The 27556-nt window shown below is 39.5% G+C and overlaps 7 protein-coding genes across 10 annotated transcripts; 3 read left to right on the top strand and 4 right to left on the bottom strand.

Annotated features, from left to right (window-relative positions):
* The first annotated feature begins 39 nt into the window (after positions 1-39).
* Positions 40-1440, top strand: LOC135934851 (coiled-coil domain-containing protein 25). The gene is made up of 7 exons (XM_065476850.1): positions 40-195; positions 320-452; positions 508-555; positions 619-710; positions 780-959; positions 1014-1216; positions 1271-1440. The coding sequence occupies exons 2-7, from the start codon at positions 428-430 to the stop codon at positions 1347-1349; spliced, it is 627 nt and encodes a 208-aa protein (XP_065332922.1). The 5' UTR covers positions 40-195; positions 320-427; the 3' UTR covers positions 1350-1440.
* Tgt (tRNA-guanine transglycosylase) lies at positions 1428-3457 on the bottom strand. The gene is made up of 7 exons (XM_065476848.1): positions 3196-3457; positions 3046-3135; positions 2829-2982; positions 2645-2777; positions 2429-2590; positions 1660-2023; positions 1428-1601 (listed from the first exon to the last, which is right to left on the bottom strand). Exons 1-7 carry the CDS (start codon positions 3340-3342, stop codon positions 1443-1445), a joined length of 1209 nt encoding a protein of 402 aa, XP_065332920.1. The 5' UTR covers positions 3343-3457; the 3' UTR covers positions 1428-1442.
* Positions 3458-3568: 111 nt separating this feature from the next.
* On the top strand, positions 3569-5709 carry LOC135934850 (dolichyldiphosphatase 1-like). Its single transcript, XM_065476849.1, has 6 exons — positions 3569-3847; positions 3951-4051; positions 4110-4288; positions 4346-4444; positions 4501-4629; positions 4687-5709. Exons 1-6 carry the CDS (start codon positions 3787-3789, stop codon positions 4814-4816), a joined length of 699 nt encoding a protein of 232 aa, XP_065332921.1. The 5' UTR covers positions 3569-3786; the 3' UTR covers positions 4817-5709.
* On the bottom strand, positions 5710-10724 carry LOC135934848 (lens epithelium-derived growth factor-like). Its single transcript, XM_065476847.1, has 10 exons — positions 10580-10724; positions 10000-10136; positions 9671-9744; positions 9393-9604; positions 8509-9197; positions 8276-8451; positions 7554-7782; positions 7212-7500; positions 6149-6234; positions 5710-6091 (listed from the first exon to the last, which is right to left on the bottom strand). Exons 2-10 carry the CDS (start codon positions 10114-10116, stop codon positions 5939-5941), a joined length of 2025 nt encoding a protein of 674 aa, XP_065332919.1. The 5' UTR covers positions 10117-10136; positions 10580-10724; the 3' UTR covers positions 5710-5938.
* Positions 10725-10972: 248 nt separating this feature from the next.
* On the bottom strand, positions 10973-15777 carry LOC135939154 (hepatoma-derived growth factor-like). 2 transcript variants are annotated; one of them, XM_065483381.1, is made up of 8 exons: positions 15501-15777; positions 15341-15440; positions 14114-14213; positions 13766-14049; positions 13610-13695; positions 12796-13058; positions 12612-12730; positions 10973-11676 (listed from the first exon to the last, which is right to left on the bottom strand). In XM_065483381.1, the coding sequence occupies exons 3-8, from the start codon at positions 14190-14192 to the stop codon at positions 11509-11511; spliced, it is 999 nt and encodes a 332-aa protein (XP_065339453.1). In that variant the 5' UTR covers positions 14193-14213; positions 15341-15440; positions 15501-15777; the 3' UTR covers positions 10973-11508. The 2 variants fall into 2 exon arrangements, with proteins under 2 accessions (XP_065339453.1, XP_065339461.1); XM_065483389.1 differs by having other exon boundaries at positions 13766-14004; positions 15501-15776.
* A 175-nt stretch (positions 15778-15952) lies between these two features.
* DNApol-epsilon58 (DNA polymerase epsilon subunit 2) lies at positions 15953-19094 on the top strand. The gene is made up of 9 exons (XM_065483401.1): positions 15953-16196; positions 16313-16460; positions 16519-16691; positions 16744-16960; positions 17046-17312; positions 17368-17603; positions 17882-18065; positions 18717-18893; positions 18948-19094. Exons 1-9 carry the CDS (start codon positions 16129-16131, stop codon positions 19035-19037), a joined length of 1560 nt encoding a protein of 519 aa, XP_065339473.1. The 5' UTR covers positions 15953-16128; the 3' UTR covers positions 19038-19094.
* On the bottom strand, positions 19084-27313 carry Hph (HIF prolyl hydroxylase). 3 transcript variants are annotated; one of them, XM_065483359.1, is made up of 6 exons: positions 27065-27313; positions 26041-26657; positions 20998-21117; positions 20804-20940; positions 20338-20461; positions 19084-20286 (listed from the first exon to the last, which is right to left on the bottom strand). In XM_065483359.1, exons 1-5 carry the CDS (start codon positions 27231-27233, stop codon positions 20374-20376), a joined length of 1131 nt encoding a protein of 376 aa, XP_065339431.1. In that variant the 5' UTR covers positions 27234-27313; the 3' UTR covers positions 19084-20286; positions 20338-20373. The 3 variants fall into 3 exon arrangements, with proteins under 3 accessions (XP_065339431.1, XP_065339423.1, XP_065339439.1); XM_065483351.1 differs by having other exon boundaries at positions 19084-20320; positions 20391-20461; XM_065483367.1 differs by having other exon boundaries at positions 20391-20461.
* Between the last annotated feature and the right edge of the window lie 243 nt (positions 27314-27556).

Below are 27556 nucleotides of genomic sequence, written 5' to 3'. Positions count from 1 at the left end.
ACGCCATGTTTAAGTGCTTTTCTTACCGCTAAATTTAAAAGGATGATAGAAATTTGGGAATTTTAAAATTGTGCGGTATTTCTACAAAAAAAGTTTCAATACTCAATTTTGTTGCGACTTGAGTCACTCTTAAGAAACATAAAGGATGGTCCTGGCTGTTTTTGTTGTTCAATGCATGTTCTTCGGATCAATTTGGTAATTTTCCTTAATTTACATTATTGTTTTCTCTAAGAGTTCAAGTTATTAATCGCAAAATTTGTTTTGAAATACACTTTCCAAATTGTGTTGAAAATATATAAAACATTTTCGATTATTTCAGACGATGCACAATTAATTTTTTTGAACATAAAGCTACGAACAGACCTAAAATTCAGGCGAAACACAGAAGTCTGTGAAACCGCTGGTATAGGTTAACTAGACTTCTACTATGGTATTCTACTTCACAAGCAATGGTAAAGACGTGCGTAAAAATCTAAACTTTTTCATTAAATGCTTGTTTAATTTCAGTCGTTTCACCCCCTGTTATCCTATTCATGGGGCTGGATAAATACGAGAGTAAGAAATAAGATGATATCCTAAAAGCTTCAACTTTTAATTCCATGAATTTCTTTATTACAGATGAAGATTTGATTAAATGGGGTTGGCCAGAAGATGTTTGGTTCCACGTCGATAAGGTTTCATCTGCTCACGTGTATTTGAGGCTCAACCCTGTAAGCATCAACTGTCAACTGGAATGTATTTCTTGCAGTAGAATTCATGGATATATATGTTTATGACAGGGTCAAACTCTGGACGATGTCGCAGCAGCAGTGATTGAGGATGCAGCTCAACTGGTTAAGGCCAACAGCATTAGTGGAAATAAAATGAATGACGTTGACGTCGTCTATACTATGTGGGCGAATCTGAAGAAGACCGAAAGTATGGAGGTCGGCCAAGTTGGATTCCACAAGGAAAAGGAGGTGAGACTCCAAAGTCGGCGCATAACCAGGCCTAATTTTAAACTTTTTGTTCAGGTCCGCAAAGTCAGAGTCGTCAGGCGGAATCCTGAAACAATCAATAGATTGAACAAGACCAAGGAGGAAAAGCAAGTAGACTTCAGAGCTGAAAAAGAGAAAAGAGACCGTCTGGAAAGGGAAGACCGGAAGAAACAGTTAAGGGAACAGAAAGAGAAGGAAAGGGTTGATCAAAAGCGCAAGCAGGAAGAGGCTGAAATGAGGTTTGTGCATTTTTCCTAATTTTGCTTCAAATTCTAATTTGATTCAATTTGCAGAAGCTACAGTTCACTAATGAAAAGTGAAAACATGACTTCAAACTATGATGATGGCAATGACTCGGACGACTTCATGTGAATGATGGTAAAGTGGGTCTCCTCTCTCAAGGCTCACTTTTTCTGTATTTGGCACCTTTACTTTAAAGAATACAAAATATTTGAAGTCCGCACTTCACTGGCTTTCATTCAAATTTATGTTAACAGCACTCAGAGCGTCAATAACCCACTTGGGGTAGTCCTTTCCTGGATACAATTTGTTTAAAAACTCTTGAATGAATGTCGGGAATTTGTCTTCTTTGATGCTTTCTCGGATTCCTCTCATCAGACGCATCTATTAATAAAACCAACGCATAAATATTCAGTTAGCTTTAAAGCAGGTTGGTACATACCTGGTAAGATAAATTGTGGATTGTGAGCAACTGGCAAGCAGAAGACTCCATTGTAACTATAGTGTGGAGAAAAGCTCTCGTGTATCTGGCGCAGGTGCTGCAGTCGCACTCGTCGTCAATTGGCGAAAAATCCGACGCGTACGCTTTTTGCTTTAAATTCAGCTGGCCAGAAGGAACAAGTGCGCATCCAAAGCGGGCCGTTCGGGTGGGGAAGACGCAGTCAAACATGTCGATGCCCAAGGCGCAGCAGACAACCAAGTCCAGAGCAAAACCCACGCCCATCAGGTAGCGGGGCTTGTCCTTTGGCAAAATGTTAGTCGACAAATGCACCGCGCGCCAGAATTCATCTTTGCTCTCACCTCCACTGAAATTTTAAATTTAAAATGATTTTTTTCTTAATTTAAGAAGTTTAAACAATTTATAATTTAAAATAGACGAAAGTCCAGGATGTGAACGAATTAATTATAGTAAAAACTTTAAAGAATACATAATATGATGAATTGAAATGACGGGTATTTCTTTTAATAAACATCATCTTTTGTGGCTTAAATGCTTAAAGCCCTTTATCATAAACCAACAGAAATAATCAGAACATTCAAACTCAAATTTTCACAAAAATATATAAATTACAAGCAAGTTGTCATCAGTTTAAAAAATCAGAAGATTAGAACTAAATTCCATTTTAACTAAGCAGTTCTTAGAGCCTCAAGTGATTGTATTTGAATGAACCTTGTTAGGATTTTTCATGAAAGTCAAAGAGTTGTTTTACCTTAAACCACCAACTGCATAGCCATTCACTTCTCTTTCAGTATGTAGCCTGGCTGACTGCTGTCGCAATTCAGGGTCCAAACCTCCCTGGACAATTGGAAAAATATTCTGCTCGTCTGGCCTTTTGTGGGCAGCGATACACCTGTCAAGCCAGCGGGTGGTTCTACAACAAAATTAATAAGCAAGGCTATTAAATAGAATGGGATGGAGGTGTAACCTTTGCATTGCCTCTTCCACTCTAGGTCCAGTTGTAGTTGTTTTCACCACATCATCCAGTTGCATGATGATGTCAGCTCCGATTGCATTTTGGATTTCGATGGAGCGTTCTGGCGTCAGCATGCAAGGTGTGCCTAAGGAGAATTTTTTTAATAATAATTGGCATTAATTTATTGAAAAATCACCATCAAAAGGCGATGAAAAATTGACGCCTTCTTCAGTTATTTCTGCAAGTTTCAGTAAGGAGACCATTTGGAAGCCGCCGGAATCAGTCAGCAAGGCTCTGTTCCAGTTCATAAACTTGTGCAGCCCTCCAACCTTGGCCATCAACTCAGGGCCCTAAACACAACAATACATAATTAATTCTCAAACTTCATTGGGTAGTTAAATTTTTGGTTATACCGGTCGCGTTCCGAGATGATATGTGTTCCCAAGTATGATCTGGCAATTGAGATTTTCCAGCTGCTGGGGGAGAATGCCTTTCATTGTTCCCTGGAAGAAAAAAAGGGAATGCATTATGCACAATACCGAAAAGTAGAGAAAGTTAAAAACCTGAGTCCCGACTGGCATGAACACTGGAGTCTCAACTGTATGATGCGGCAAAGTTAAAAGACTCGTTCTGGCTTTGCTTGTGGAGCATTCTGCCAACACTTGGAATACCAATGGCTTCGTCGATTTAGCAGTCATTATTAATTTCATACAAGACGTCTCGTAAAAGAGAATGGAGATAAAAACATAAACAAAATTGGCTCTGCAATGTAACAGTAAAAAAGCGGCAAGATCTTTCCCGGCCGGCAGTGCTACGCATGTGAGCCAGATGTGAGCAGAGCAGGAGGGTTTGGTCTGTTTTGCTTTGTGTTTGCGGGCAAAAATGAAAACGCAGTGGTGGCGCTGGGGTGTGCATGACTCATGCGCACCGCCCATTGACTGGCTGTTGCCTGTGTCTGAGCTGTGGCTGGCTGGACAAGATTGTGATCACATCTGATTCGACTACAGGCACAGGCAGCGAGAAATGTTTGCCCTTCTTGCGCTGCTAAAGTCAGGAACAAAAATACACTGAGTGGTTGGCTGAAAATCATTTTGTTACGGATCATTACCAAGTTTGAAGACTGCAAGTAATCGTTAATAACACATTTATTTACAATGACGGAGAGCGCGGAGAAATGGGTGCCTCTTTCGTTGACCCTTGTTGAATATCCAGAAGGTGAGACTTCAAATGCACGCCGACCATCGATTTTTTGTAATTCACCCCTCCGAATTTGGGGGATGTCACATAAGAGTTTATAATGTTGCTTTTGTTTTTGCAGGAGACCATTTCGGCAAATTGCTGGCTCTCTTCAGTTTGAGTCCATTTGCGATCCTTGCTGGGTTCGCAGCTTTAATTTTATTTAGAAGAGATTTGCACACAGTGCGTAATACACACTCTTTCCCATGCTGCTGTAATTACTTACGCTGTAAAATTGCAGATCACATTTTTCATCGGTACAGCAACCAACGAGTTGCTCAATTTTATCTTGAAGCACACCATCTGCGAAGCCAGGCCCATGGCGAGGAGCAGTCTTTACACCGAGTATGGCATGCCGTCATCACACTCGCAATTCATGTGGTTCTTTGCCCTGTACTGTGCTCTCTTTATCTTGATCAGGTGCGATGCTTCCCTTTTGCAGCAAACTGTCTTTAGTTACACGAGCTCTCCTTTCAGACTCCATCACATGAACAACAGCAGTGCGCTTGAGAGCTTTTGGAAAATAGGCCTGGTATGCTCCTGCATTCTACTTGCAATCATTGTTTCATTTGGCAGGTAATAATTGATTTAATCAACGAGTTCAGCCTTATAAATCTCTTGAAATAACACAGGGTCTATCTGAATTATCACTCTTGGAAGCAAGTGCTGGTCGGATCTGCCGTTGGGGTGGCGTTTGCAATATTTTGGTTTGCAATGACACATTTGGTCTTCTCCCCTCTATTCCCGACTATCGTTACCTGGTAAAATGAATTTATTTTCTCGTAAATGTCAGTTCTAAAACCATTTATCCAAATCAGGAAAATTTCTGAATTGTTGCTGATTCGGGACACGACTCTGATCCCGAACATCATGTGGTTTGAATACACCAACACCAGGCAGGAGGCAAGGGCTCGTGGTCGCAAACTGGTGACAATGAAGTCCCAATGACGGCACCGCCCCGCGTTGATGACAAACACCCAAGGAGTTTTTGGCCGCCTGGCCAAAATGTGCAGGAGAGCCAACAAATAATCAAGTGTAGTTAAGAGAACAGAAAAAATATAAACTGGTGGCTGTGATTGCCCTGCAGAAATGGTGTGGCAGCACCTGACTTTCAAGGCTGACCGGCAGCTTAAGACATTTGAATACAGAGACCTCGTGGTGAGCATTACGCACAAATCAGTCTTACTATATTATACAGCAATTAATTCCATTTCAATATACAAACGACTGCAATCTACGATGAAAGTCTTGAGTATTTACGTGTTTGCAATTTGGAAAAACCTGTGCACAATAAGTGAGTTTGTTGAGTGAAGATCGCAAATTGTTGTCTAATGTCCCCGTAAATGAAATACTAACTATAGAAAGCCGCGAGATCTTTTTGCGTAAACATAATAATCTTTCTTCGCAAAAGATGTGGTATTGGTCATTTTGTACCAACTCCCCTACAAATTCAGCAGCTTTGTGATATTTGTGGAGCTTGCAGTCAAAACTTAATAATTCATTACACGTGTGAAGTAACTACTGCTGTTGCATTTAGAAATATTTTATACATTTTGTGAATTAAATCCATGACAAAATATCTCGCATTACGTAGCTATTTTGATAAATGGGATGCTATGCACAAACCAGCACACCTTGTCTATTTGTTGGACGAGTCATGTCATTTTTAACATTGAAAGTTTGTACGAATGTACTTAACACCGATTCCCAGGGCGTAGCTTTCCTTGTGCATGTTTACTACAATTTTTATACACTGCAGCTGCATTTTGTTGCTCATTTTTTAAAGTTTGATTTGTAATGTTTGCTGTTTGCATTTAAAATAAATCAAAGCACTAAAGAAATTACTATTCATTTCTATTTAATAATCATTGCCATAGTTCATCAATTATCCGCACCAATACAAAATTCCGCCATCAGGCTTCATCGATTGCATTAGAAAAAGCCCAACTCAAATGGACATGCGTAAATATTTACAAATTGCATACGCATTGGGGGTCCGGAAACCACTAAAACCCTTCAAAGCGGATTAACTCGACTGAAAATTATGAAATTAAAGTTCAACATTCCGAATCAATTTGTTGTCTCTTTCTTGTCAGTCGATTCCTTAGTTCCATTGTCATTTTCGTCCTTCCTCTGCTTCTGCAAAACTGGCAAGTACAAGTCAGCAGGAACGTCAGACCAAGGGTGCAAGCTTCGGGCCAGCGCACATGTCTTAAAACAGGCCTGAAATTTGTGTACATTATTGAAGGAACTTAATGCCTTTACTCAAGAATAAGTTACTTCTTTTTCAAGTCTGTACGGACTACTCTTGAAGTTCCACATCATTGTCTTCAATTTCCTGCACTGCGATTTTGTCATCTGGATGGCTATAACAATAGAAAATCGCGAGTTACAACCTCAGCTATTGAGTGACATAAATAGTTATGAGGCTGACTGCAAGGAAGCTAATTATGAATCCACTGAACAAACTTGCCCATTGAATAAAGTGTGCTGGACTCATCACAATTTAGCTTTTCCCAGTCTTGCCCGTATGATGAAACATTTCATAACATTTACTAGGAAACCCCGCTTACCTTCTGACAGTTAAAGCACTTTTTGTACATCAGACGAGTAGACTTTCATGAAATTAGAAGAAAATTTTTAAATCTAGCACTATATGTGACGTACCTAACTTTAGAATGGCGACTTATGAAGCTTTATGTTATTTTTTTTTAAATAAGCCAGCTTTTTACCTATCATGGTAAACAAATATTGTAGTTTTTTATCATGTAAGGGATGATCCACCAATTGAAAAATAAATAAAAATGGTTATTTTAATTTTAAAAATAAGCAAAAAATGTTATCAGCTTTCAGAGGATATAGATGATTTTAATCTAATTATCAAATATAATTGCGTTTTAAAGGCCAAAAGAGGCATAAATGGAAATTAAAGAGTTTTTCTGGATTGTCAATGTCTAAAATGACAATAATATACCTATTGTTTTGATTCATCAAGGGAAATCTTTATAACAGGACTCACGCTTCACGCTTTCTGCTCACTCAAACTTATCGCTCTGATGGGAAAAATCAAATGTTAATGCCCTATCTTAACGAGAAGTGTGAGTTAGGCGTTAAGTGATAGTCTTCCATAATAATAATTGAACAAATTTTAAGTGTTAAAATTCAATTATTTTTCTGGAAAACTCCCAGTCTTTAACTAGAAAACAGTGCCAATAATAAAAATTTAACCTGGTGGTGTAAATATTAGAAGCAAATATTTCTAAATGACTGCGGGGTTTCCTTGTAACTGGTAAATGAATTAGATTTAATCATTATTTAACAATATTGTCTTTTAAATAATTACCAACAGTCGGTTGCAGAATTTTGGCATATTCATCAGCGTTGCCTTCTGCAGCTCTGGTCATGACCAGGTGAGCAGCACGAATCAAGTCGTGCAACATCCACAGACCCTTGCTCTTTAAATGCTTGGACTTGTTGTCAGCTTGACTGTTTTCCCCATCTTGATCACTATGGAAGCCATCGTCAGAGCAGAATGATTTTTCCCAGTCTTTTGGAAGAATCAAAGCCTGCAGCTTTTTGATGACTTCCTCGGTGAGGCCTCTGATAATATCTGCATCAACCTTTTCCTCACTCTAAAATAATAAATTGTTCTGAACGACACACATGTTTGTTAGAGTAAATTAACCTGCTCCTCGTCAGACATTCCCTCATTTTTACTGCCTTCGTACTTCAACAGGCGCGTCAAAATGTAAGCAGCATTGGGATATTTGCAAACCATGACTTTCGTCAGCTCAACTTCCAAAATGTTCTCAAGGAGGGCAATGGCAGTCTTGGTGTCGTGCTTCTCTCCTTTCGGCAACTTGTCTCTAATCTCACCTGTTAGCAGCTGGTATTTCTCTTCATTGGTGTACAGCCTGAATAATATTGAAAAAAAAAATAACAAATTAGAATTGTTTTGTTCTGTACTGTGCAAGTTTGCACCAGATTATTGCGCAAAAACAGCTGAGAGCTTTAAACCACCAATTTTGGTCATTCATCATTTTTTTGTAACTCATTTGCATAAAAAATGCATTCGTTTCAGAAAATATTCGTTAATTTGTTTAAGACAATCTGCAAAAGGATGTCAGTGTTTGAAAAACGCCAGCATTTTCCAGTAAAGTTAATGAACCATGACACTGGTTACATCAGAATTATACCAACTGCTAAACTAAAATGAAGATTCTCCTATTTTGAATTGGCTTGGCACTAACTTTGATATTGTGTTAACAGTATTATTTAGCAAATATTTTATGTTAAAATCTATAAAACTAAGAAAATCTAGTTTTAACCAGCGCCAATTTAGCCCAGTTGGTAGAATTTAGATTTTTTTCTGGGAAATGCAGGTTTTTGCGAACCCTGATAAACTACCTTCTTTGCTCTTCAAGAGGAAGTGGCTGGCTATCAAGGCTGAAGTCATTATCCGGATTTTCCAAGACAAGCTGAACAACATAGGCAAAGTAATCGGGACTGCACCTCAAGTGCTTCAACTGCAGCATCAAATCAACTTGGTTTCTGGTAAAGTGCTTGATGAAGACACCTTCACCCTAAGCCAACCGAAAAAAATTAACTCCACACACATGAACGAGCAAATATCTACATACCTTGTCAACATCATCCTGGTCAGGGTCTTCATCAGAGTCGCCGTTGGATTCATCTTTCTCTTTCACCCTCTTCTCAGGCACAGATTCACTTTTCTTCAGCTCTTCCTCTTGATCAAAAGTAAGGCATTCCTGTATTTTCTCTTTCGCATGAGCGCGCTCAGAGTTGATCATTTCTTTCAGTTCACTTGGATCCCAGTTTTTTATTTTGTCCTCATTGAAATAATAGCCCATTTTTCTGATGACAATATCAAGGCCAACATCATCTGTCTTGCTCTCCCACACAGAGTTCTTAATAAGCTTCCTGACTATCCTCTCGTCGTCAGGCATGTTCTCATCTTCAGGTTCTCTATATTCTAGATAGAGATCTTCATCACACTCTGGATCATTTGCACTTCCCTGCTTGGTCTGGGGAAGTTCAGGCAAAGGCCTTGTCTTTGTTGCTGGGGTTTCATTTTCAGCAGCTTTCTTCTCCACGACAGGTTCTTCATCCACTTTGCCAGTCTTTCTGGTGGGAGTGTTCAGTTTAATACGCAGGCTGCTCAATTTCCTCTTCTTGGAGGCTGGTCTTTCAACAGAGCTGTGATCATCATCTTCACTCTCAATCGGTTTCGTTTTGCGCTTTTGGGTGGCTGATTTGGCACTCTTGATCTTCTTTGAACTAGAACCAGGCTGCTCACTTGAATCCTCATCTGCAGCAAAAAAATGACAACAATATTGCAATTGACAGGAATATAACGTCCTGGTCCTGGCAAAATTGCGCAACGTTCAACAAACACCCAAATTTTCAGTGTCGAATTGATTGTTGACCTTTTCTTGCAACAAGGAAATTCGCGTTTGGTTGTTGAAAGTTACGCAATTTTGCCGGGACCAGGACGATAAATTACCTTCAGATCCTTCTGCTTTGTCACCAGAATTTTCCAGAGCCAACAATGCCTCCTCTTCTTGATCAGCCACTTGGTTTGGTTGTAGAATAACAATACCAGGATTCTCTTCAACCTCTTTCATTGCCGCAACAAATCGTTTGGTCTTGTATTTAGACCTCATGGCATCACAGAGCTCCTCATACTTACAGAGATCTTCATTTTTACACTGAGAGCTGCAGTTTAAAAATATTTTTCGTTTCATTTAATTAGGTGTTGGCCAAACAGATAATAACACTTACAATTGATGAGTTCCAAAGAAAAGGACGGTGTATCTATTCAGTGCATTGTTCTGATTTATGAAAACTTCCTCGATCTGTAATTCATTAAACAGACATCATTATATTAAATTTGTATTATGTTGATGAATTATGTATGCATAATGCACATTCACTGTGCATTTAAATATGATAAAATTACACTTTTCGCCGCAACTTATATACATACATACAGTTTCCGCCACCCATATTTTTTACATTTTATTAGAGTTCTCATAAGAACTGGCGAGATTTGTAACCCAGCAGAAATTGTAATTTTTCCATTAACGCAAGAAACAAACACACAAATTTACCCTCGCAGGCCAAGCCGGGTGACCTCGAACTTTAGCAAAAACCAATTCGCCTTTGCTGTAAGTCCTGACTTCCACTGGTGTGGCAGCCACACTGCTCTTCCGACCTCCTTTGACCATGTTTGCCCTCGGCAATGTATCTGAAAACAGCGACACCAATCCGTGTTAGTTCTTTTCAGCAGCATAATTAACATGTTTAGAGGGATTGTTTATCTCTTCGTAATGAAGTTGCAAGAAAATGAAAACATTTCTTATCAACTTTTTTTCGGCTCCTTGTGCACAACAAGCGTAAATAATACATTAATTGAATCTCACTATGAATTTCTGTGAATAATTATTGTTGGTTATTGGGAATGACATTATGATACCATCCAACATCCAAACACCGAAAAAGGCGCGCCGGGATTTTTCCCGTTCCTTGCAGACTTAACTTGTCTGGAACTATGTATGTATGATATGTAGATATTTTACATTATGTACTCCGCTACCTTCTCGAAAATCCGTTACGCGTATTTAGTTCATTAAAAATGGTCCCGTGCTTCCGTAAACATTTACAGAGAAATTTGCTATATATTATTCATACTTTCCAGAAGCGGCAATCTCTTCCAGGGACTTTTCACACAGGCCTAGTCGCAAAATAGCATTGACATGAGAATTCTGGTGTTCAAGCTTCTGACGAAAACCTTCAGATGGCGCACGAGAAAAGCTACGAGTTTCCGCGCCAAATCCAGGATGTCACCAACAAGTCACGTACCGTTGTGTTCGAAAGAAACTCTCTATCTAAAACGTTTGCGGTCTGGGATCAAATCACAATAAACTACCTATAATTATTATCAATTTCCGTTTATTATATAGATACAAAATGGTTTAATGTATGGGGGACTCACACTTTACGCTCACTCACACTTCTCGCTCTGATGGGAAGATTCAATGTTAATCCCTATCCTAGCGAGAAGTGTGAGTTGGGCGAAAATGGTGAGTCTGCCATACTTTCGGAAAAAGTCAAACAACATGTTTGATACTCAGTTTAGGATAACATTTTAGACATTTTATATAAATGAAGATTGGGATTTTTATAATGATAAAGATTCGTTGCTGTTGGATATTCATCAATAATTACACAATAAAAATAATACAGTATTTATCAGGTTCAGACATTGGGCCTAAATTCCTATTACCCTTCATGAGAATAGCATTTTTAGGGTTAACAGGATTGCCAGATCCTAATCTTTTTAACTATAAACGTCATTCAAGAGGAAGTATTCGAAATTGACTTCTACAATCAGTCAGCATAGCGGATTCTTTAACTTTCCTTACATCAAGTGAATAACAAAAATTCGGAAAACACAATAAGATTGTTCACGTATTCTCGGTTTGATCACCAACAATTAAAATTACGCAATAGAGAACAATTGTTTGCAAATTTGAGAAAGACAACTTTAAATCTTGTTCTCCAGAAAAAAATTAACCACCTTGTTCATCCTACTCAAAATGTTTTAGTCTATCATATCTTCATCTGTCTAATTCAAGACATTTCTCCACAAATTCCACAATCAACTTTCTCGGGTCTCTCGGCATTGAGCAATCTACCTTCTCTCGTAAAGCAGCTGGCCAGGACTTCATACCTTCAACTGCCTGTTCCACCCTTTTAAGAGTTTTCCCAAACTCCTCTTCAGAAATCTGCGAAATTTTTTATTGCAAGATCAGTAGATTTAGAAACTTTGACATGGAACAGTCCAGTTCTAACCCAGACGAAGAAATTCAAATCCGCCATAAATGTGAATGAGCGAAAATATTTCTGATCATGCGAGAACAGGTTTATGGAAGATTTTAGTGTTACATAGTTCACAAATAGTTTGGCTTTTACTGTATGCATTTTCTGATATTAATATTCTAAGTAATGATTTAAAGAGTTTAACGAGTCTAGCATTTATAGATTCCCACGCCCAATTGCATCCAATAGTTGTTCAAGCTTTTAAATTTGGTCTGCTGATTTTGACGAATTAATTTTAAGTTAATGACACGGAAAGTGGAAACCCTACACCCTAGCATTTTATTATTCTTTAACCTCTGCTCATTGTCAGCATTTCCCGTTGGTTTCAAGTTCACTGCGTCCAAACACCCCATGTGGATAACATGGGGCCTGAGGGGTCAGAAGAGCTTGAGCCCAATGTGGCCATTTTTCTCCTCCCCGCATTGATGTATTTTACTCAAACGCTAGACATTTGTCCCTAAAGCCGGTAGAATGGTGCGTAAACCAGCAATGGCACCACCCAGTCCTGAGAATTTAGGAGTCTCTTAAAATTAACTACCTATTGACATCCCTAATATTTGGCAGCTATATAGATCCAAAGAAATGCTCTAAAATATCTCCCATTGACTAGACACTGTAGAGCTCTCATAGCCCACAGGATGTGCTACAGAGCAGAGGTTCTAGAAAAAATGCGAACCAACAGGGGTTGTGATTCGTAAACACCTCCTAATTAAAATACTAATTAATTCTCACTGCAATATATAGCTAACAACTCTTCATGCATGACCGTAACTAGCAGAGATTTTCAAAATAGAAGAAAAATGGTAACCAAGATAACAACACAAAAAGCAAAAATTCCTACATCTTCAATGTCATGCTCTTCAGCACCTTCCTCACGAGGCTCCCTTGGGTAAAAGATTCGTTTCAAATCTGTTTTCTCAAGTTCTTCTCGGTGTGGAAAAGCATCCTCATAGCAATTGCCTGCGTTGGGAAATATAAAATAATTCAATCAACACTGTTGCTATTATATATTATTTAATACTTACCAAAGAAATATTCCCTCGAAGTGAACTTGTTCCGTGGCAATGGTTTCACTTTCTTGACAGCAGCTTCATTGGTGACATTCGTCTGCTTTGCCTCCTGCTTGACTCTGATGCTTTTCTTCTCCTCAGGAGGTTCAAACCCCTTATCTGGCAACTCCTCCATTTCTTGAATGGCCTTCAGCAACGAAATTCTCCGATAAAGCTTCTTCATCTCAGTTCTGGTCTCCTCAGTGCTTGGGAACATATCAGCAGCTCGGCAAAATCCACTGTAATTTTACAGCAATTTTCATATATATTACAGTCAAATTACTTTTAAATTGGAAATTATAATGATCTTAAGTTAACAAGCCCATTTATTGCCTCGCATTTTGAAGGCATTCCTAAAAGTGTCAAGTCATGGGAGATATTTGAGCATTTCTGGGATATTTGAACTGCCTGCGTTATGCCAGAGAAAAAGGTGGTGTTAATTACATGTGCCTCAATATGCTCACAGCTCATCGGCTTAGAGCCACCACTTGTTGGTTTTGCACAGATTTCCAGCGACTTTTCAGGCGCTTGAACTAAAGACCTCAGAATTGGGAGATTAAACTATGGCCACAAAAGGCCCAAGCTCCTCTCTGACCACTCAGGGCCCATAATGCTATATCCGCTCAATGGTGTTGTTGAGATCTGGCAAGCTATGGCCAACATGAAGTGCTCAGTGCTGAGCAGTAAAAAAGATGATTCTAATTTCATCGTATTATTAAATTGTGGAAAGAAACTCTGGACTTGCTCATCTGATCAACCATTCGAGGAAAGAAAGCATCTCTCATATTACTTGTCGTGAGTCCCATAGAAGAAAACTCTGTATTTGCAGGTCTCAGCTTTGTTGCCCTTTGAAGAATCTTCAATCACTTCTTCAACCTGCGAGTATATGAAAACACGCGTTTTTGAGATGACAAAACATATTGGCATTCCTTCTTCAGTATCTCACCCTTGCAGGCCAAGATGAATATCCACGGATTTTGGCAAACACAAGTTGGCCAACATCAAATCTCTTTGTCACCTTCGCAGGAACAGGGGTCGAATGGGATATTTTTCTCTTGCGTCCCCTCTGCTTCTTACTTTCATTCATTTCTTGGGACGACATTGTTTCATCTTGACCCTCGTCAGATTCCATGTCATCATCTGACATAGCTCCGCAATTCAGCACATAACTGTTTACAGCTTCTTCTGGAAGATTTGAATTTTTTTCACTCTTGCCACCATAGGGCACAGCTAAATAAGTGTAAAATTACAAGCAATAACATCAACTAGGTCCTTAATTTAAATATTTGCTTACCATCAATATTTCCATCATATATATTACTTTTTTGAGATGGGCGTTTGAGGCCAGACATTCCTCTCATTGGCGTGTTCATCCTTCAGTGGATCAAATTTATCTGGAAGTGGCATGATATATAACTATTTTATAAAATTTTAATTCAATGTTTTGTGTGACAAGTTAAAATTTATTTGGTAATTTGTCAAAAGCTGCGACCACGTTTCAATTTAAAAAATATTCATTAAAGATAAAAATATAGTAAAAAGTTAAAATGTACTAACGAATCCACAATCATATTAATGCATGCATGTTATATTATGTAAACATGCCTATTTTATTTTACGAATTCAAGGTTTTTGGCTAGGAACGTTGGTTTAAAAAGTCTTTGTTAAACTCAAATGCTTCAAATGTAGAAAAAAGACTACATATTATGGAAAAGTTACAGTTCTCGCCGAGTTACAGTTTTCGCCTTTCAATGTTATTAGTATAGGGACGACAGGTTTGATGCGTGTAAACGGTAAAGTCGGCGAGAACTGTAGCTTTTCCATACTGGATTTTAATCAATTATATGCCATTTCATATTGAACTATGTATAGAACATTTATTATTCCCATAAATATTTAACGCATTTTTTGACCTACGTGTATGCACAACATACTGTGGGGGGTTCCTGGATTTTTTTTTTTTTAAACAAAGTTTTTACCATCCTGATCTTTAAGTAATGTAAATACTTATGGTCAACGCCAAAATTTTCATGTCATTTTGTATGTATTATTATGTATGGAAAAGCTACAGTTCTCGCCGACTTTACCGTTTACACGCATCAAATCTGTCGTCCCTATACTAATAACATTGAAAGGCGAAAACTGTAACACGGCGAGAACTTTAACTTTTCCATATGTACATACTTAAGTTTGACAAATCATTATCAACATACATGATAATGTTATGTTCCACGTTTTTATGGTTGGATATTATTTATATTACATAATGATCTGCAAAATGTTCAATGCACATAATATAATATATGATATATGATACATAGTAAGTAATACATATAATAATATACACATAAACTTAATTATAAATGGTATGTACATAGTTCAATTTATGTGAAATACATACAAACCATTAATTCTCTCGCTGCTATAAATGTATGTACATAATATTATTGTGTTTGGAATGCTTTTATCTAACTACGTACATACTTCGCATTCGTTGTGTCCAGTTAATAATTTTCCTTACCAGTGTCGAGTGATGAAGATGAAGGATGAAAAGAGGGTTTGAGTAATTTGTCAATCAGATCGATTGCTGCCTGTCCGCCGGACGAGTCTACTATGATTGCCTGACGATGACAAAAATGATGAGGATGAGTGCGACGACTGATTTTACTATGTTACCTTACCTGTTCCTGTTTCTGCTGCCACTGGCTCCCACTGCTCGTGCTCAGTCGGTCTGTTTCTGTTTCTCTTTATTTTATCTTCTGTTCGCTGATGGCGTTCGTCTCGCAATCAGTCACTCTACTTTGATAGTTATGTAACCGGCTAACCGCATGTAGCACACTTTTCTCTAGAAATTCTGCTCAGCCTGCCAGCGTCTGTGCTCTTGCTCTGCTCCTGTGCTCGTTCTGGTTCTGCTCGTTTGTTCCTGCCCGGCCTAGTCGACTACTATCATCAGTATCATCATCCAGCGCTTGCCACTTTGCCGCGCTTTAAATAATTTGAAGAGATGGAAAAAGTATTCCCTCTCTATTGGCTGTTGCTGCGCAGTGTTGATCGGTGTTGACGCATGTTAGCGGGAAAACATTGGGCCCGCATGTGATCCAATCTGATCTGAAAGCTGAGGCACAGAGGCAGTCAGTAGTCACCTGTCACCTGGCTTGCATTGATTACAAACCCGCTCTAAAAACTTATTATTTTTTGTTATTATATTATACTGTCATAATTTGTCGTGCTTACCATTGATTATATTAGCTTGTTTATAAGTTATTCTCTAGCATACATACATATATACCTAGTTATTGGGCTATTGAAATGGCTGATAAAATTGTCCGGAGAAAAGTTTCTTCAGCGTTCAAGCTTCATGGTTTTACCCTCAGAAGGTAAATTTAACTATTTAATTCAGCATACCTGAATCAATTTGAATTTTTGAAAACTATGTAGAGTGCATATCATAGTTAGTTATTTTACGAGTTCAACATATTATCTGCCCACGTAGTGAAAGCTGTACCTATTTAGTGGAGCAGCTAGAGCCTTTGGACGAAAGCGAATTTGAAGTTTGGTTAGCAAAACTCATAGACCATATCCAGAGTCAGCGCCTTCCCTCAAACGTTGTCGAGCTAAATGCAGTTGAACTTGCTGTTCGAGTGAGTCGTTTTTAATGTGTTTATATTTATGTAATATTATACCAACAACTTCTTCTAGGATTGTGCCAATGAGCAACAGCAAGCTGCTGAAGATGTATTCTGTGTTATTAGTGCATTTGATGTGCCAAGATTTAAGTTCAACCCTGACTTGAAAAAGTACGAGGCTGCTCCAAAAAAAGAACACTCACTGTTTGACTCAGCAGATGCCAAAGCTCAACTATTTCGGGATAGGTAAAATTTGTTTCTCTAAAATTAAATATTTCATAATAAATTTCATCCCCAGATATACACTCATCAAGCAGATTACAGAGAGGCACCCTCTTTTCAAACCATCAGCTGACAACTCTGAAGAAAAGTTTAAAATCTATCCCATTGAGCACTTGTTGAGTTGCCCACGGAGATTGAATAAAATCATCACATTGGGGCTCTTCTCGCAGCTGAAGATTGGGATGTATCACCTGGAAGACCCCACAGGAATCGTCCAATTAGACCTCACAGATGCAATATCCTTTTCAAACTTTCCTGATTGTCTATTTTCTAACGTGCAAAGTAATTATTGGGTCTGGTATGCCTTAACTTAACCAGCACAGCTATCATGTCGGTCTTCACGCTGAAAACTGCATTGTCTTGGCGGAAGGTTGGTATGAAGACAAAATTTTCCACGCCAAGGCCATCGGCTTCCCTCCAGCGGAGACAGCAGAAGTTAGTCGGGCGTATTTGGGATCTCTGAATATGTTCGGCGGCGATTCAAGGCTCGCATGCAGAACCAACAAGTCTCTCCTGAAAACCATGAGGGACAACAAAGACAGATTAATCGTCTTTCTCTCCGACATGTGGCTTGATCAGGACAATGTTGGTTTTTCAGATGCAATTAATATACTATATTTTAACAGAAAGTTTCATCCAGGTGATGCGCAAGCTTCAAACCTTGTTTGAGGGGTTTGTGTCCTACCCGCCAATCGCATTCATCTTCATGGGAAATTTTTTGTCCTCCAAGCCTGGCAGCGCTCAGGCAGAGCAACTTAAATTCAACCTGCGCTCATTGGCAGACCTGATAGCTTCTCATCCAAATCTGCGACAATTCAGCAAGTTTGTTTTTGTGCCAGGCTTGCAGGATCCGGCTTGTCCCAATATTCTGCCAAGGTCAGCTTAATTTCACTAAATCCTCCTAATACAGTTACTTCCTCCGACTAAAATGCAATGAAATTTATGGAGTCGAGAATTTTCTGAATATTTTGCTATGCAATATGGAAAATTTTGTTAAGGAGTCACAGAAACAGACAAAATTTATTACCCATTAACTGACAATGAGTGAAGCTCAATTTTTCTCCTTAAACTGTTTCTTGATCTTGAGATATTAAAAATCTACAATTAAATTTGTCTTCATTTTTACCATATTTTATCTAGTATTATTTCCACAGGCCCCCTTTACCAAAATTTATCACGGAGGACTTCGAGGCACGCGTACCCAATGCCATCTTTACTTCAAATCCTTGTCGGATCAGATACTGCACTCAGGAGATCGTTGTCATGAGGGAGGACATCATGTCCAAGCTGTGCAGAAACACCATCCATTATCCAACCACAGGGAATATTTATGAGCACGTAAGGGAATTCAAATGATCCCAGTTGTGATTTTAGCAACACAAAATTTAGTCCATTACTTTTGTAACTTCATAGCCCATAAATTGTTCTCGGGACCGGATTTTTAACAATCTGGTATTTTTACAACTAAAAATATACCTATTTTTTATGGAATTGCACAAAAGATTGTAATTACGGCAGGAATATCAACAGTTTTGTTTCCCAAACAAATTTGGGCTCTCAAATTCATCATTACGCCCTCTGTATAATTGAGGCTGATCTTATCTTTCGTGGGGAACTTATGGAATGATGCCTGGACTGATGAAGAATCGCACAAAAAAATCAATTTAGTAAATTCTTACGGTTGAAGTGGAAATTTCCTCAATTTGGTTTTGAAGTAGTCCCCCTCTGTTCACTCTTCAAATAGCGTTGGAACTTTTTCTGCAATACCATAAAAAGAATTATTTTTTTTTATTAAGATACAGTAAAAATATTCAGTGATATATCATCCAAAAATCATTATAGACTGATAAAAATATCATGTACTCCTACGGTTATTATTGGCAAATATGTCAAACTCTAAATAATGCTGTTGTTCCAATCCTGTTCTTGTTTGATAGCAGCACATTAAACTATATCATTTTAAGAAAGACATCACTCTGCTTCTTTCAGTTTGCCAAGACGTTGCTTAGCCAAGCAAACCTCTGTCCGCTTCCCCTTTCTGTGCGTCCTGTTTACTGGAGCTTTGCTCATGCCATGCAACTGCATCCGGCGCCTGATCTCGTTGTCATCGGTGATACAGTGAATACTTTCAAATCTTCGCATGCTGATTGCCAAGTGGCCAATCCAGTAAGTCTTTCTATTTTGATTTCTCCTTTTTTTTTAAATTTAATACTATTTCAGGGCTCATTTGCTAAGAACAACTTCATGTTCATTGCCTACTGTCCCAGCACAAAGCAAGTTGACGAGAGCGAGATCACAGAAGATATTTAATTCCAACCTTATATTACTGATGTTTTGCAGTCAATAAAACACTTAATTATTGATAAACTATGTTTAATAACAGCAAACTAACAGGCTTGATTTGGTTTAATTTTTTAATTTACAAATGGAGCTTAAGTTTCGCTCAGATGAGAATCACGTGTCCAATAAAGCCAAGATTTTTCTTTTTAGTGGCACAAAGCAGTCCTGTATTGTGATAAAAGTTGAATAATGCGGCAAAACCGAACAAGTCTTGAAACTCAAATTGATAATCAACCATGATATTGGTGGCTCATGATACTGAAGGGGGATTACATTGGAAATTATTTGCACTCCAGTTCATACTTAATTCAAGTCTGTGGATGTATTGATTATCTATATTTGTGCTAACAAAGAACAACAGATGAGGCTGATGGATGATAATCTGTTGCCGGCTTCTCTAAAGCCGTTATTATTTAAGAATGCCAGAAACCATAACTTGTATAATGAGGTAATGCAAAATTTTATCAAATTTAATGGTAAACTAGTTCCGTAAGTCAAACTTCATGGCAACAAGTAAAAATTAGTTGAAAGTCTATCATAATACACGTGAATAAGTCTGATGGGGGTTAAACAAAACGGTTCGTAAGTGTGCAGCTTTGCCTCAACTTTCACTTTGGAGCTCTGTCACTCCAACACGAATTTCAATTTAGGAGATTCAATCGAGCTTAAGTCGCAAGAACGCCTTCTCACAGAGACACGCTTTCAATGTAATTCATAAAGACTATAATTCTCAAAAGTCAAATCTTGGAAACTTCTAATTAGGACTTTTAAAAAATAACTGAGCCTATGTCAGAGTCTCCTCACTTTTCCTGGAAATTTGTTCCGAAACTTTTATCACAAACGTAAATTTCTCAGCGTCAGCATCTCTTCAAAAAGCTGCATTTAGTCTTGAGAAAAAACACATTCACCGACTCGTTCAGTACGTTATAAGCTTATATTTATCTTATGATGTAGTATAAACAATGACCACCCTGCCGAGAATATATAGATATAATGTAAGTCAGCGTTCAGAGCGCAGCAAGGTATTACAGGATGTCCTTCCCGACTCTCTTAGAAGAACATGCACCCTGGTGCAAGGCCAAGGAACAAACTAGGTCAGTGCGCCCGGCAGGACGAGTGGAGCAGCGTGTCGGAGTTGCCGGTGAAAACGACACACTGACGCCGCTTTTGTGACGACGCACTGCCGAGCGATGCGGCAGGTCGTTTCACGGCTCGAGAGCTGGAAGAGTTGTTGGGATGAATGCTTGCTCGGCCTTTAAAAACAGCTTACAATTCTGGTCGTTCTTTGCACGCAGGAGGAATGAACTCAAGCAAAAAACTTACATTCATTCTTGTATCTCCTGCATGCTTCCTCTCTCTCCACGGCATCGAAGTACCATAGAGTGATCGCATATCTGGAATCAGAAAGGCACGGTCAATGTGTGATAAACTTGATTAAGACGCAACTCTTGAAGGCAGTAGATTTAACTTAAGAAAATTCTTATAATATTTCAATTAACCTACTTTCAACTATGATGAAATCATAAAAATATGTATGTTAGTGCTAAAAAAGGGGGATATCAAATTATATTAGATTAATGAGCAAAATTGACACTTAATACAGAGGTTAAATAAATAGTGTGTGTTATTGAGCTTTGTCGATTTTGTTGTAGTGTCTAGAAAGGCAGGAAAAATTAACCCTCTTAATTTTACAGCTCATATAACTATGGACCAGAGAAAATGAATGCCAGCCTTACCTAGTACGAAATGCGGGTTGCACCTCGTGAGGGTTTCTCCTGTCAGACCAGAAGAATAAAATCCTATCAAACACGGGCTCAATGTCTGCTACATGATCGCTCCAGTCTGGGAATATCCGCAGCAAACCACCGTCGTCCTTAAATTACAAATTCAGATTACAGCAACGTGACGAAGGACAAACGCGCAAAATTACCTTAATGTTCCAGTCTTTGTTGAGGTAGTAAATGGCAGTGATAATTCTGCCATCTCTATTAGGGTTGTCGACGTGCTTCACGTAGCCAGTGCCGTGACCAGGATAACAAGCTACCATGGCCTGAAAAATAAAGAGCATTTCATGCGTGAGAAATAACTTATTCCCAAGTGAAATTCAATTATGATGAACACACCATTTCCTAATTTTGAAAACCAGAATACAATTTTATTGACATTCTTTTTGCTCTTTTACAGTATGTTATTGAAGCATATCGCTCTGGGCGAAATCATTAAATGAGCCTTATTGACAATTTTTTCGTATAGTCAATCAGCATAGCTTTTTTCCTCTCCAAACCGGTCGATTGGTGAGGCTCCAATGTTGGGATGGGAGAAGCTACCAATTGAAGGTAGTATTTTGCCGTAACGACTGAAGCGTTCAAAAGAAATATCACTTCATGAATATGTATTATAGAAGTTAAAAAACCGAAATTAATTAAGTTTTCGGAGATAACAACTAGCTCACAAAGTCGTCATTCAATAGCCAACCAATTTTCGTACCAGAGGCAAAATCAATTTTTTACCGATTATTTTATGGCTTTATTAAAAAAGGTTTGGGATAAAAAGGTTGTTGTTTTGATCCAGAAATACGAAAAAGGGGCGATAACATAGCAGCCGACAGCGTGCTATTCATCAGAGCTGCACATGCGCTTGTAGGTGTTCCCCAAGAGAGAGCACAAAACGGTGTACGTGACTTCTCGCACTTCGCACTTCTTCGCACGACACCACAGAATCAATCACATTAATTATAATGAATGTGCGGCGACCACCTTTTAAATTGCAGACGAGTGTTGAGGAAAACATTTCCGAGCAAAAATCACACGTAAAATGCGTAACGTGCGGTCATTACAGCCTCCGAAATGTGATTGCAGAGCGCGCAAGCAATAATTTTCGATAAAGTAATTCGTTTGAATGGCTGGAATACCTTTACACGCCATTATTTGCAAATAGGCCGCCTTGACGGAGATAAGCGAAACGGCCTCCGAACGCGTTCCGAACACCAGTTGAATGAACACGCTCCGCCGCCGGCTAATTTTAGGACTTTCAAACGACCGTTCGCCGTTACTTTCCATCTAAAAATTTGCCATCCAGAAGTGTCTGAACGACACACATTAACCTCACGTTCACATCCCATAAAGAGTAATCTTGGCGATGTTTAATTGAGCTGAAACATTTGCGAAAGGAAAATTTGCATCTCGTTTTCTCGAAAGCTAAAAAACAAATTCAACGAAAGAGCAATAAAAATATTATTAAGAATCCAAAATTTAGGCAGATTTATTAGTGGAGTGTAATCACCAGGCCAAAAGCACCGCACGACTACCGACTGCTCCGCTCCGCACGTAGGCCATGGAGGCTTCCTAATCGTGCGCTATTTCGCTAGTTTCTAGTATCCAAAAACCGTAAAAACTGGCTCGGAAATTTTAACGCGTCCTTGAAGATAATTTGGTCATTAGAATAACCATAAATTTCAACATGGTGCATCCATATCCCTGTAAGCTGATTGTGAGGTCGATTTCACCATTCGGACTGAGAAGGCTTCGCTAGTTTTGCAATGAGGAAAAATTCACTACTTGGTTTTTTACGCGAAAAAAGCCAGCAAAATAATTATATTGGGGTTTTCCAATTTTTTTTAATTAAACCTTGAAAAGGTCATTATGTAGCGCCAAAAAGACAGAAGGGTAAGAAAAATTCAATTGAATGTTTTAAAATCCATCATTTTGTGAAATCAGTAGCACTGAAATAATTAATTATTTCAAATTCAATTTTAGTCAGTAAACAAAATACTTTTCTGATCCACTACAAAAATTGTAAGTGTTTTGGTAACCCTTTTTAGCCATCAAGCTTATTCCTTTAGGATTTCCGAGGAAAGGAATAATTTGCCTCAGCCTCTTCAAGACTGTCCACTGTCCTTATCGATTTTTCCCGTTCGAACTTAAAAATTATATGTGACAAAATTTTAACTTGTGTGTGAATGTATTTTAGCATAGGCCGCGTGCGACTCGACTGTATTATTATTTGCCAACGTTGCAGCGACATGATCGCTTTTACATTGTGCCTTTTCCACTTATCTTATTCCCATTAATGATAATGAATATGATTAAGTGGAAATAAATTAGTTAAAATAAATGTTTTGTAGAGCAGTGGGGTTTCCCGGGAATATGCGGATTTTGCGAACGCTGGCGCAATAAGTTAGCGAGAACCAGATTGATCCTGATATTATTATTTGCAGAGCGTTTTTCTTCCATAAAGGACGAATTTCTAGATCATTCGCTTTGCAATGCACGCGAAAAGAGAGAGCAAGGAAAGGATCCACAGAGCAATAAAGCGGAAACCAGTCGAGCATCCTTTGTTCTTTTGTGTACCTTTTAATAGTACGCGACTATCCAAAGGGGAATTGCTTCTCCAAACACTCCCCAAATTCGACTCGCGGTTACGTAACGAGGCAGTAAGGTATGCATTACGATTTACGATCGACACTCTTCGTTAACAATCAGTCGTCAATTGCTCCGCTTAATTAGGTTTATCAACGGCCAACCAAAGATGAAGGCAGCTCATCCACGGACGCACTTTCAATCTCGCACGTAGCATTACGTGTCTGCCTATCGTTGTATCGAACACGAGTTTTTCTTCTTTATCAGCTTCACGGTTCTCTTGGCCCGATTTATTGCGTGCTAGAGCCACTGACCAGTCCTCTTTCGAGTTTGAGTGGCTTTCATATCGCACAACAAACAACATAATAATCGCTCGTTATTCGGGAAATAATAGGGAGCGCGTTGGGCGCGTCGAAAGCACCTTCACAAACGCACGTACACCACACCATAAAAGCCCTGCGCTCTGCTCATGACAGCTTTTCAATATAAAAACACGCGTGTGCGGCTACGTGGTGCACGTATTTCCATGCGCGGAATTCGTGTGACCCACCGTGTCACAATGATTAATGGCACCGAGCATACCTTTTCATATCAAAATCGCGTAATTGCGGGCAGAAGCGAAAATTTGAATGACATGAGTCACGTTCGCGTTTCGCTAATGAGTTTCGGTGCAGTTGAACGGACGCCTGGCCTGTCCTGCCTCCCTTTTCGTTGGCACGTCTTCAGCGCAAGCAAAAGCAAACAAAGATTAAGCCACTCTGCGTTGTGCAAATCTGCTAAGTGATTATTCCCGCGTTAACTGATAAATAAACATTGAGCGCCATTCATTCATTTTCTCGCCTTGCTCGATGTTTTCGTAATAAACTGGATTGACGCAGACCTCGCTCGTCACTATTATCACTGAAAAACCGGCCTGAGTGATAAAATGTGACTCAATTTCGTACAACACACTTTATGGGGGAATGTCAGGATTTGAAATTTGAAACCTCTGCAATAGACATCAGCATTTGCTTAAAATTTAATTGTATATCTCTCATCTTCAGTCTTCAGCAGTCGGTAGCAGCTAAATGACTCACCAGATCCACCGGTCTGGCGGCAAACTTGATTGAAGCATAATTACGCCTGTAAAGCTCACACGGCCGTACGCATATATATATTTATGGCTCAATTGGCAAAAAAATGTGTGCGTATATACATATATCCATCCGCAAAGCCGTGCCGGGTTGTGGGCGGCGCTCGGATTAAAGCCGCGGTGCGTACGTGCGTGTGTAGGCTCGGCGCGATTTGGCATTTAGCGAGTGGCCGAGTGCATCACAGTCCAAGTGTGTGGCCGAGCACACGTAGCCATCACCTAAATACATTCAGGAGGCCTCGTGCACGCGTCTGCCAATGCAGGCAGCTGCACTCGCCCGCTTTATGGCAGCGGTGCATCTTGGCACGTAGGCCACTGCACCGCAGTCAATACCCCCCCGACCCGACCCAGTGCCAACCACTCCACTCAGAAAGCGAGCAGGCTTTTCCTGGGCGCGCATCCTTCACCGGGTAGCTCCGATTCCCAACCCACTCGCGGAGCCGACAAATTGGATTTAAATATTTAAACTCGAATAAAAGAGCAGAGGCAGAGTTCGTGATTTTTTTTCTTTCGCGAGTTTCCATTTCGCTCATCTTTTCAATGATTCCAACTTCAAATGTTGAAATCTCTGGCATGCAGATGAATGAGTTGCGTTTTGGCAATCTGAACTCGTACTTCACTGCGTCAATATTATTGCTGATTAGCGCATACCGCATGATTTGCAATCAGTTTTGATAAAAAAACAGTTCAAAAGAATATTTTGAAATTTATGGAATCGTTTTAAAAAATACTGTAGAGTTGTATTCAAGAATTTTACTGTATTTTAAACTAATCCAAAGATTGTAATGAGAAATACCGATATAAATCGCAAGCAACTCATTAATCGCCTCAAGAGACTTTCACCATTAAAAAACCTTAAAAAAATACCTCTATTCGTTCAGAATTTAACAATGTCCAACGGATGTGTCAATTATTGCTTCAAAACAAAATGTTACGAAGCAATTATGTGCATACGTGCAGTTCATTCCAAGAGCATGGCGGCCCGGTTCTGGTGTTATGTCAAATATTTCCTTACATGCTGCTATAGTGTGGGAGATCAAAGTCTTAGATTTAGTTCGGTCAGCTTTTGTACTACAAGTAAGAATAGATATATATTTTTTCACACTATTTGAAAATATCTTCGAGAACTGCTCACGATTCCGTGAGCGAGCAGATAGCAGTAATGACAATGACGAACATATCGATAAGCATGTTGATTAAATTTTAAAGGCTTCAAAGCTTTAATATTGCAATGTTTGCAATCAAATCAAGAGAAAGTTTGCATGTTTCTTAAAAATTCTTTGCCAAATATTTAATTTCTCTATTTTAGACTTTCTTCATTCTCCAGCGAATATAAATTTAACCGATTTTCCTATTGTGGCAAACTTGCAAGGTCGGCAGAGGGGCAGAGCGCGCGCACCTCACAATCAGAATCAGAATAGCCCTAAGAGAAAAGCGTGCGTGCAGATTCTCAAGTGTGCACTCTGTAATAAAGATTCCTCACCTTGGTTCTGCCTGTGATGGTGTGTCTGCTGAGCTTGCCGCTGGTTGACATCTGATTTGCTTTAAGAATGACCGCGTCGACCCGGCTGATCAGGTGTCCGATGGCGGAGCAAGAAGGCTCCTTGCCGTCGATCCAGGTGATCTCGTCACTGCGGATCGTCTTGAGGTCGCCCCTCGACTGCCGAGAACTGACCAACTGTCCGTCCTTAAAAACTCCCTGGTTGTACATCGAGAGCACCTCACGCTCCACTTCACTTCCCTTGGTGAGCCCAAGGAAATTGTCCACGACACAGATGCCATAGTCTTCCATGTCCTTGATCACAGTCTTACAAATTTCTTCAATGATGCCCCTCTGGTCTCGAGAGCTCCTGCTGTGTAGGAACGGAGGGTGGTTGTCAGTATGTGGTACTTTGCCCATGGTGTCTAGATCGGGCATTTCCTGCGAAGACGGCTCTGTAAGGTACTGTCCGGTGAGGCTATCCAAAAATACAGGACTGAGGACTTCGGCGACAGCGTTGAGAATCTCTATTTCGGAGCTCCCTTCGCAAGGAAAAGGATTAACGTTGATGTTGAGTTCGCTAATGCCAGAATCGACCAATGTTAAACCAGTTTGCGGCTCTGCAAACAGAGGGTGAGAACGTTTTTAGGATTGTGTGGCTTCCGCGATGTTTTGATTAAGGGGAATGATGCTAAAGATTATTTTGTTATGGCACGACTTAAATTTTCAGAGATCTGCTTCAAGCACGACCTAAGTGGGAAAGTGTGTTCTACTAAATGAAAACAAACACATAAGCTACAGCAGCAGGCTTTCCCTCTGTTTTGGCGTGCGTTAGGCTTGCACACGCCAAGCCAAGTGGAGCTTATGTGTACTATAGATTATTTCCTTTTAAAAATCATTGACATCTCAGGCAGTGGACAGATTGCGAACAAAATCTGTTTAAGCCGCTAAGTGACAAAGTCTTAAAGAGCGTAAATTGGTAAATTGCGAGAAATGTGCAATGTAAAGATTGCCTATGCTAAGTCACCTTCAGGGGTCGGACCGGAGACATTAGACCGCGGCACGCACGCACGTTTATGCTTCTTCCAATGTTCTCTCTGGTGTTCCTTGCTACAATACCAAACTTTGCGGCACCGAGAACAACGCAGCAGCTTTTCACGAGATCCGCAGAGCTCGCAGGCAGCCGCAGGATTCATCCTTTTTTTGAGGGATTCAGGGTTTTTGGTGTTTGCTTCGGAATGAGCAGCTGCGCCATCCGGTGGAGGGGATGATTGGGGCGGAGCTATAGCAACTCACGGAGTCATTGCATGCTGCTTTTCTTTAAACGCCAGAGGCGCGGAATCGCGGAGGGAAACAAGTGCCGAAAAATAAAACGCTCGATGGCAGCGATTATTGAATGCTAAAATCTTTCTGGCTATTAACAAACCTGTTTTGCTCAAATACCTGAAAAAACTAACAAAACTTGTGCTTTTTTATAATGAATTGTTATGACTTGTGTTGTAAATGGTGTAATTAAAAA

Source organism: Cloeon dipterum, chromosome 1 (assembly GCF_949628265.1).
Source record: "Cloeon dipterum chromosome 1, ieCloDipt1.1, whole genome shotgun sequence".
NCBI lineage: Eukaryota > Metazoa > Arthropoda > Insecta > Ephemeroptera > Baetidae > Cloeon > Cloeon dipterum.
Note: the sequence above shows the minus strand (reverse complement) of the source record. Positions and strands in the feature narration are given on the sequence as shown.